A 10,590-nucleotide genomic window follows, 5' to 3' on the forward strand; every position below is an offset into this window, starting at 1 on the left:
ATTTCCATTCTGCTGCTTGCAAACCCATTCTTCTCGCAAGCTTAACTCCCAGCCCACTCACAACTAAATTAGGGATGAACGAACCATTATGATAATAGCCAATATTAAACTGTATTGGCTCAATCCCAGTGAAACTCTCATTCTACAACATAGGTTGATCTAACTTCACAGTGACTCTTGCTGATTGCAATCAAATTAAGAGATTAACCTGCCTCCTCGTTTCCAACATACTCTTATAATCTCCAGCTTTTCTGTATGGAGGAGGCTTGCTAAATTGTTCTTCTGATTGCATTCAGCGAGAGTCCCTGCAGAGTCAGGTGGATCTACATAGAATGCTAATTTCACTGAGAATGAGCCTATGGTTACTTGAGAAAACAGTCTCACGTACTTCATTTTGTATTCACTTAAATTTACCATCATAAATAATTCTAGCCGTACATAACACAGTTTTAATCAACAGACTTTATAAAACATCCTAGGTATTTTTCACAAAAGGAGCATATTGTAGTTCCTTCTTTTTTAGTTAAAAATACATGCACTTATAAATTTAAAGTATACATGGAAGGCAGTATGATTTCTGGTGAGATACTTTTTTCATTGTCTCTTGTGTAATGATGATAAAAAAGTAAATAGAAACTTTGCTAATGAAACTAAATGTGTGAAACAAAGGTAGAAAACAAAGTCTTCTTGAAAATGATTTACTTCTTATCATTACAATTTCTGTTCTTATAAGATGAAGATGGCAATGACGCTTTGTTCCAAAAAAACATCTGTACATGATGAAAATATGAGTTTGTACATATATACAGAATATACATGGTGGTCCTCTGACTTAACGAAACTCCGAGTAGCATTTCAATTACATCCTTCTTGAAACTGTCATTTGAGTTAATGAAGTAACTCCAATACAGATTAACATAACAATGTCACAGTACCGATAGACATGCAAATATGGATTTAACCAGTGGTGGAAAGGCATTATCTAGAATATGACGCACTTATTATATACTTATCTTCAATTGTTTCACAAATTAAAAGACAAACAGCATTTTCATTGTTTTGGCAGTAAATAAAATTTGACCTTGACTGTAACTGATCACTCTTTTAATTCTATATGCATTTTTTTGACTCTGCAAAAATTCTTAATATATCAAACAAGAACATTTTTACTTTTGCAAACAGCCACTGAGCACATGGCTTCAAAAAGGCACCAAAAATCTGTTACTGGGCATGTGTATTAACATATATGTAATACATATAGATGCTGTACCTGTATGTCAAAAGTAGCACCATTCCTAAAACTGCGTTTAAGTAAGAAATAAATAAGAAAGAAAAAAAGTTGTACAGCTTAATCAGATAAAATGAACTGCAGCAAGCTTCCTAGAAATGTGTACACTATTAAAATATATATTGGATAAGTTTCAGGTTGAATAACATGGAAAAATATGTGGAAACATTGCAAACTACACTTGATGGTCATAAAACAATAATCCCCAAATGCATAAATATAACATTTTATCAATAATGTAGGATTTGAGTAGATTAGCTTTTGGGGATAAAGACCAACAAATTAAGTATAGAAAAAAGACACACCATAAATGTTTGGTCAAAAATTTTGCCAAAACAGCATTGCTCAATGTAAATAAGAAACTATGTGATCTACATGCAGCCATTAAATTCCTTTAATAAAAGACTTTTTCAATAATATTCCTGCATCTGTTTTGGACTGTTTTCTGATATCAATCCTCAAGACAGTTTGAAGTCAATAAAATCAACTACTGAGCATTAGTACCTATCAGTAAGTAAAGCATGGCCTAAATATATAAATTGGTTTTGGATAAACAGGGCTGAGAATCTTCAGGCCCATGGGGACGCAGCTTGGAAAAAACAAGTGTTAGCTGCCTTGATCCCCATTTCAGGATAATGAAGTTAACTTTCCTCAAAGTCAGTCAAAAAGCAATATGCTTCCACGCTTCCATCATGCAAACCTTCACAACATCAAAGTTGTGATATACTTGAAAGAATATGAACTGTCAGTCTATCTCTGTCGATGCTTGAGTGAAAGTGCACCCAGTCTGCTTACTAACCCAATCACTCTGACTGATCATGTTCAAGTGTATTTGACCCCAAAGGGTTTGCAAAACACTCCACAAAAAAATGTCAGTCAAGAGATTTGTCAAAGTAACTGCCAAATATGCAAAGGCATATGTCTCAGTCACAGTCCCCACATCTGTTTTTCCTCCAGGTCTTACCTGAAGTAAAGAAATCAACTTGTGCACTAGTCATCCTTTTCATACCCCAGGTCCTCCAACTCCGTGAACTGCTGCATGTGGAATTTTGTCACTTGGTAGTTCACCATGATTCTTATGGCAAAGTACCCGCACACACCCTCAAACAAGATAAAGACAAACATCACAATGTGCATGGCCCTCTCCAGAGGTAACAAGACGGCTGCTTCATTGAACAGCAGGAACATGATCAGTGGAAGTTGTAGGAGTAAAGTCAACAGCCAGAAGCCAGCAAGTTCTGGAACCTGGTAAAAGAATATTGTACAATTGTGGGGCATTAAATCGATAAGTAATTTTATTAACACTAAATCTTGTATGGGTTGAATGTTCTATAATACTGAGATTTTCTTTTTCACAGGTTAAGATCAGAGGCTGTATACCCTAGAACTGAACCAATCTATCCAATGTAACCAAACAGCCTTCAACTAAAATACAATTTTATTAATTAATGTTAACTGGTCTAACAAACTCATAGTCATTCTTGCTAAGAATAGCAATAGGTCACCCTTTAAAAACCATTGATAATATTTACTAGAATATATTTTTCAAGGGAAAATGTAAGCAATTAATAATATGAGTTGTTATCAATGTTTGATTCTTTTCTACTAGTGCTCACTTCACAGTCTAACACAATTACATGTTTATTCAAATGATTAAATGAAACCGCATACTGTAATCCCTACATAAGCCATGCTTTAGTAAAGCTCCGAGTTTCCAGGAGAGGCTTCTCACAGTTATCTTGCCACGCGGCTCAGCTAGGGAGAATAATTGAGATCGATATGCTACGTTAACAACAGAGTCATAACAATTTCATTATAATGATGCCTGCTGGACATGAGACTTCCATACACCATGTCTCAGCTATAGTTATACACAGGGGAATAAACCATGTAGCCAGACCAGTCAAACACATGAAAACATATGGACCATCAATAGCTGTAAGACCATTATTGGAAAATGCTGGTGGGGCCAATTCTCCTGTCTAATTGAAAGTCCATCCTGGGAATTACCTGACAGGAAAGGCAGTCTGTGAAATAAGCTTTTTAGAGTGGTTGTCCCATCGGACAACCATTTAAAATTTTTTGGTTGCCCCCATTCACTTTTGGTTGCCCAAATAAATCGAAGAAAACTAATAGAAAACTTCCAAGATCCCTTTTTATTTCAGCGGGGTGAAGGCTAACATGCGCTGTGTAGCTTTAAACAGATTAATGTATGCAAATAAACAGATGATGACCAGTTTAATGTTAAAGAACCTCAACAGCAACAATGCAGCATTTGGTTACGTCTTCCTTCCCACAAACAATTATTTTAAGAACAACTATACATCATCATACATATTGTACAAATACTAGAATATTTTCTAGTAAAAGAAGGCATTCCAGGTAAAGATTTGAAAACAAGCCAAAATCATAAATGAAGAATATTTTTCTATATATTTCCTGCTAGCAAAGTGTTATAGCATTCTCCATTTCTCTGCTTCTTAGTCTATTAACTTAGTTTGAAATGTGGACACATATATTTATTATATGTACAATTATCATAGTAAACAATTAAAATGCTGCATTTTCTGCCATCTCCATCTCATTTACTTCATCACATTCATCTTCACCTTTGTAATAATGATATAGGAAGTACAAGACATGTTGGACAGCATGGACAGACAGGGTGATCAGAATATAGTGTGTCTGTATATAAGAAGGAATGTCACTTTATTAAACATAATGAAATGTCTAGTTTAGACTAGTCTCTGAAGGACAAAAAAATAAAAACACTGTTTTCTTCCATCTTCATAGATCTTATCTACTTCATCAAATTCATCTTCATCATTCCCCATTTAAGTAACCAAAGAATCTGTAACTACCTCCTGCTACAAAAGACAAGTAAATAATTCAATACAAAATATCATACAGTACCATAAAATTGAAAAAAAAAAAAAAATTTTGAAGACTAATTCTTCTCTTTCCAGAAAAAGTGCTTGTCTAAAAACAAATCAATCGTCATCAGAATTTCACTTTTATCTTTTATTAAAAAGAAGTTAAAATACTTAAAAGCAGAAAACAAGAACAAGTACAAATTTAAAAAAAATTAAAAAATTGAAACTTACATGTTCTCATTAAAACTCCTAGACTAGACGTTCAGATTCTGCCTTCTGCAGCCGATGCAAGCAGTCCACCGCGACACTTTGATTAGCAGCAGGAGCCGCCAGCACTCGCGTCGTCGCTTTGACGTGCGGCTCTGAGGACTTGTGCTTCTTAATGCCATCTTACTGTAGTGAGGTTTTGCCTTGAACGAAAGGTGAAGAATCTCCTTGACAGCATGCTTTGCACGCTGAGCTATGCTGTCAAAAATGAGCCAAGTGCGCCCGGATTGCCGTGACGGTAGAAATCCTCTTCGGCGTGTATCTGTTTAATTTCGTATAATTTCTTTTTCTTTGACATTTCTGGCTCAGTTGTTTGTTAGGGTACCCTTTATCCGGGGTTTGCACCGTCAAAATATTTCAGAAACTTCTCCATGACGAAAGTTGGCTAGAGAAACACGCGGTAGATACAGAAGCGCAATGATTTTGAAGTAATGTCCGCCATTGTTTTATTTCGACCAATGAAAAAGCGGCAAACATGACACCCCCCCCTCCCCACTCCCCAGGCATTACGTCATCTTCCTGTCTAACCGACCAGCTACTGGCAGTGCTATAAATAACTGTAGATCTAATAATAGCAACAGAGATTCTGCACAAACACGTCGAAGTCAGCAGGTCGGTTACTGCGACAGTGAATCTTGTGGAAAACATAACGGTTTAGGTTAACCTAAAATTTTGTTTTCTGTGTAGATTTTGAAAAAGATTTACTCTTTATGTCCATAAATTATTCAGTTGCCCGACCGGACAACAACTTCGTAATTTTAAGTTGCCCGACGTACTTTTTAGTTGTCCCGGGCAATCGGACAACCGCTTATTTCGCAGACTGGAAAGGTGTGACGTCAGAGAGGCTTTTTTAGAAGCCTAGAGACATTTTAATTGGGGTTTTCTTTGAGATCCGAGTTGCAAGGTGAAATGCATCAGTGGATGCCTTAAAACAACATCTGTGAAGGATGCATTAACAAATCACTATCTAGATGCCACCATATGACATTTTAAAAAATAACTACAAAAACACTTTTACTGGATAATTTTTATTCAGTATCTTAGATTTTCAGAAAAGGATACATCAAACATGAAGACAGTGCCAAGAAAATACCATAAAATCTGCTAGCTTTGATTCACAAAGTACACCACCAGAGTCACCTGAGTAATTTTCTTTAGTGACTACATTGCAAATATTGTTTAAAGGGATTATATACTAGATATCTATAGTTAATGATAGTTTTTAATTTTGGTGGCTCCAAGGCTTCTAAAAACTAATTTTTGACTGTGAAAAACTTGATCAAACTTTTTGAAGTTGTTTTTTAAACCATAGCTGACTGAGAATGTCATGTTGCTTAAGCAAAATTAAATGTGAAGACCTTGGAAAAGATGGCTGCAGTATTTCGGGAATCCATGGTCTATGAATATTATATTAATTGTAGATAATGACTGGAAAATTATTTTTCTCGTGTTTTTTTCATGCCAAAATGCCATATATATGCCTCCTATTACGATTTTTATATATTTTAAAAACTACCTTATTTGCCTATATGTATCAGTATAAACAAAGGATACTCATTCCCAAGATATTTCTAATGAAATTATAGTGCCTCTACATATCATTATGAAGACATATTTAGATATATCCAAGTTATCAGAAATCTTGCCAAAAGCAAGCAAAAGGTCTCTCTAATGTAGAAAATGCCTCTAATAAAAAAAAACATGAAAACATCAATCAAAGAGGTCAAGCAGGAATTGCCTTGTTGCATGCTAAACCTACATCAGTTCAAATTAAACACTCTGTAAGATTAGAAATAGTGCCCATATTAATATATATATATATATATATATATATATATATATATATATGATATCATTTGCCACTCGAAAAAAAAAAAAGAGATGCTATGTGGAACATTGGCCATAGATCAACCATTACATTAATCTGCACTCCACCTCTCTGTAGAGTCTTCCACAAGACTGCATTACAATATGCTAAAAAACCATCATAACATATCCTAATCTTGTTCGCCTGCAAAATATTACTCTGCTGAAATAAGAGCTCTTGGGTCCTCGGATCAACAAACATGAAGACTTCACTATAAAGTTCTTCCTTATAAAACAACTGAATCTTCACAGGCCTATGGCCAGCAATTGAAATGAGGGGGTTCTTTTTATGAAAAAGTGGACCTTTGACCATGAAATCTTCATGATTCTAGATCAAATTTAACCCAGAGCAGACCTTTTCCCAGCAAAAGGGTGGTTCATTGGACCTCCCCCACCCCCTCCCCCTCGTTTAAGTACTGCTTGACACTGGTTACAAACCTTCTCTGTCAAGTTTCCTACATATCCCAGGTAGAGGCGGATGGCTTCCACAATGGTCATCACAACCAGCACCGCTATCAGGATAATCTGGTACAAGGTGTCCAAGGCTAAGTACTGGTATGATTTGGAAAAAAAAAACAAACAAATTTTAAATTGAGGAGGCTTCCTCATATTTCACAAACACCATTTCTGCCATAGCGATTTTGATAAAAATTGTAAGACAAAATCTACTCACCATATGAGTAAAAAATATGAAAAAAAATTGGTGATAATCCAGCTTGCTTTCAGGAGGTAGTGTCCCACTTCAATCAAAATAACAACAATTTAACAAAGCTTTCATTAAAGGATGAATTACATATTTATTACATGTTACATTTTGAACATTAGTCCCTGTTGTAAGAAAGTACTAAAGCTAATATGAAAGAGCCTGCTTAAAGGAGATGAAGACTTTTATATCAATCAACATGAAAAACTGGTTTGTTTGTGTTTGGAATGTTAGGCCAGGTTCAAATAAGGAAATTTACATTTGAAACATTGTTTCTAGATGGATACAAAACTAATTCTAATGGTACTACCATCTAATGGTCACATGTTGCTGTCAACGGAGGCTCCACTTCAAATGCCATTTAAATTGCACATGCAGTTTAGGAGTAATGACAAAATTATCCTTGTTGAAAATTGCTATGTTAACCAATTTTGTGTGACATCTGTTGGCTTTCTTTCACAAGGAAAAAACAAGAGATGAAAACCATACAGGGCCCCAAAACGTGTTGTGTTAATCTTATTTTGAACCAAAATGTCACATTTCTAAACCCGACCAGTAGTGTGTATTCATGTAATTTGACAAGACTGTAATGGAATTTGTTCTTGACCTTTAATAACATGGCCACTCAGATACCCCTAGTAAACACCATCATCGCCATGTTCTTAAATATTCAATAAAGCTTTTCCAAGTTGCCTCAGATATTAATAGAGGAAATCCATCTTGGTCTCTGTGCTTAAACTATAGCCTAAGTACTCAAAATGAGACCTGATCAGATCAATATCTGTAATGTGCTGAGCTGAAGATTTAAAGAACAGATCGGTTGGGTTTATGTCATCAGAATAGCATTCAAACCAGGTCAAACAAACAAACAAAAATATTCTCCTAACTTCAGGAGGTACACAAATGGAATGGCAGCTCCCTGCTTTGTACATTAGTCTTTATGAACCTACATGTACACACCACAACTAGTGCGGACTGATTAACTTAAAAGTACATTACACTTATTTGGTTAGTCTAAGAACAGTTATGAATGCAACCCAGGCCCATAGTCAGCAATTTCAAAGGAAGGGGAGGAAGGGGATGAGGGATGGTTCATTTCCTGGAAAATTAGACCTTCCACCATGAAATCTTCATGTGCCAGAATCAATTTCACCATGAGCAGACCTTTTCCTGGCAAAAAGGGCAGTTTGTTCGGACAACAGGCCTCCAGCCCAAGTCATCACCCCTGATACACTGTGCCATTATAGTGTATTAGATTATGCCCCAAGAACACCGAAAAACCTATACCTAGGAACAATATACACACCTTTATTCTATTCCTTCAGAATATTTGATGTTATATCATTTAAATGGTTCAGCTATCATTAAAAAATACGACACATTTTTGCTTGAGACCATTTTCCAGTTGCCACTGTAAGTTCCATTTGAAAATCTTGTCTAAAAATCAAGATACCTTTCTTCAAATCAGAAAATACCATTATCCTATTTCAGAATCACTACAATTCAAAAAAAGAGAGAAGACTTAAAACAACAGCTAGTTGATGTTATTTTAGATCATAGAAGAAAACTTTAAAAAATCAACAACAGTTCATGCACTGTTGAATTCTTCGACAGCTTGTCATGCAGCAACCTTGATGTATGTGCTCATTAGGGTTTCCCAGTAAGGGTATTCAATAGAAATGGATAACACTGGATTATAATCAATATTTCAAAGACCTTAAGCTGCATGCATATTATGTTAGCAAATGGACTGAAATAGCAAGTTTTCTCAGTGGACATGTATGATGTGTGTACACATTTCCACCTAATTAACTAGTATCATAATCAACTATTAATTTGCAGCTACACCAGTTTAACATTTTGTGTAGACTAATCAATCAGATTAAACATTTCCATCCTCCTATTTATTTGACTACTCTGCATCAAAATATTCTTGTACAATGGAAGATGTCTAGAACAAAATACTAAAACAAAATACAAAATTATTTATGATCATGACTAAGTATGCAAAAACAATAAAAACATCATTTTAACTATATATCAGATGGGCATGAGTGCTTATGCTCAGGTCTAAGTTATGGTTCAGAATAATTAAAATGAATGAATAAATGAACAAGTGAGTAGGTAGACAAAGGAAGTTCATTATGACATATAATGTAATTACCAGTAATTATTATCCATTTTAAAATATCAAATTTTCCTACAATTGGTATTCTCACGTGCACTTTTTCTCTTCACTTTAATCACTCTCTTATAGTGCATATATACAATCCAACTCAAAGTGACAAGAATAAATATTATCACTTTTGTGTATTAAATGACAAAAAACCTCATTCCAAACAAATGTCATATATTATAACTTTGAGTGTCACAGTATGTGCCAGTGCTTACCTTAGCCTCCAGCATGACAACAGCAGTGACCAGCCAGATGGGATAATAAAACACATTGAAGTATAGAGACATCTGCAGTGGGAGGTTGGACATATATTCATTACCTGTTAAAAAATAATGTTGATAATTTGTGTCCTGACATTTTTATGTTGTTTAAGGGATGTCATTACCTTTTTTATAACACAACTTTATAAATTTATCTATCCTCTGTCATTCATTCACTTATTTTTCTATCCTCATTATTTTTTTTCTTCTCTTTAGAAATATAATTATCTACCTCAAGAAGAAAATAATATTATAATTAACAAAAATCTAAAATTCTTTGCACATATCAGTTGACATGTCTGCATTTCTCTTCAGTGGCAAACTTTGACTTTTTCTTATCTTGGCATTAAATGTAAAAAAAAAAATACTTTGAAAATTTCTTGATAAATATTAATTATTGACAACTGACAGAAGTTTTAATTTTCAGTTAAATTTATCTCAGGTGTCAACAAGTTCCATTCTATGATACGGATGTATGTTATGACAAACAATATAACACCATGCAAAAAAGTGTTATATAAAATCCCACTTGTACTCAGCACAGTGAACCACTGAAGGTTTGCAGATTTCAAGCAAAACAATTTCACCAACATATGACAGTACTAGTAATGTGTTAGAGAAGCAAACTGATTGACCGGATAAAACAAACCAACCAACGCTCGATAAGAAAATTTGCATCGACTATATACTGCGACCACAACTCAATAAATAATCATAAATAAAATATCATGAGGATATCTTCAAATTATCAAATAATTTGTTTGAAAACAACCTTCTACCGAACCATTTCCATTAGGCATTACTTAAGTCAACGTAAAGAGAGTTGTTTGATAACAAATAAGGGTCCATTTCAAACCGCTTTAGACACACTGTGCTTGTTTACCTGAGTTCAATATATGATGTTGCTGGCCATCTTTTGAAGCTCTGGAAACGGGAAAAACAACATCAGTCACTTGTGTGACGGCCCTTCTCATGGTTGCCGCCATGTTGCTGGTGTCACGTGATGTAAACATTTATGACAACCTTTGTTTCGGGATGTTTCAGATCATTATTGACACCAAAAGATGCTTATTTGTAAAAATATTATTCCCTTTTATTGCAGACAAACATAATCTACAATGCATTAACTCTGCTTCATTACGCTGTCGTTGCTTTCG

General features: G+C 34.7%; 1 protein-coding gene and 1 long non-coding RNA gene across 3 annotated transcripts; both read right to left on the reverse strand.

Moving 5' to 3' along the window:
- Positions 1-682: 682 nt before the first annotated feature.
- LOC106180363 (transmembrane protein 17B) lies at positions 683-10,590 on the reverse strand. Of its 2 annotated transcripts, XM_013564333.3 has the most exons (4): positions 10,317-10,584; positions 9,389-9,492; positions 6,733-6,846; positions 683-2,533 (listed from the first exon to the last, which is right to left on the reverse strand). In XM_013564333.3, exons 1-4 carry the CDS (start codon positions 10,444-10,446, stop codon positions 2,279-2,281), a joined length of 603 nt encoding a protein of 200 aa, XP_013419787.2. In that variant the 5' UTR covers positions 10,447-10,584; the 3' UTR covers positions 683-2,278. The 2 variants fall into 2 exon arrangements, with proteins under 2 accessions (XP_013419787.2, XP_086856734.1); XM_087000608.1 differs by lacking the exon at positions 6,733-6,846 and having other exon boundaries at positions 10,317-10,590.
- Positions 3,430-6,238, reverse strand: LOC147764343 (uncharacterized). The gene is made up of 2 exons (XR_015331896.1): positions 4,393-6,238; positions 3,430-4,155 (listed from the first exon to the last, which is right to left on the reverse strand). It is a non-coding gene; the product is annotated as an uncharacterized LOC147764343 (long non-coding RNA).

This window comes from Lingula anatina, chromosome 1 (genome assembly GCF_051362555.1).
Source record: "Lingula anatina isolate TDL-2025a chromosome 1, LinAna3.0, whole genome shotgun sequence".
NCBI lineage: Eukaryota > Metazoa > Brachiopoda > Lingulata > Lingulida > Lingulidae > Lingula > Lingula anatina.

What these genes read in the sequence shown, in the direction of transcription:
- LOC106180363 (XM_013564333.3), bottom strand. Translation starts at nt 10,446, where the DNA reads ATGTTTACATCACGTGACACCAGCAACATGGCGGCAACCATGAGAAGG. An exon ending in TTGTCATGCTGGAGGCTAAG is followed by an intron (nt 6,847 to 9,388) that starts GTAAGCACTGGC and finishes AAATCATACCAG; the next exon opens with TACTTAGCCTTGGACACCTT. An exon ending in TAGGAAACTTGACAGAGAAG is followed by an intron (nt 2,534 to 6,732) that starts GTTTGTAACCAG and finishes TTCTTTTACCAG; the next exon opens with GTTCCAGAACTTGCTGGCTT.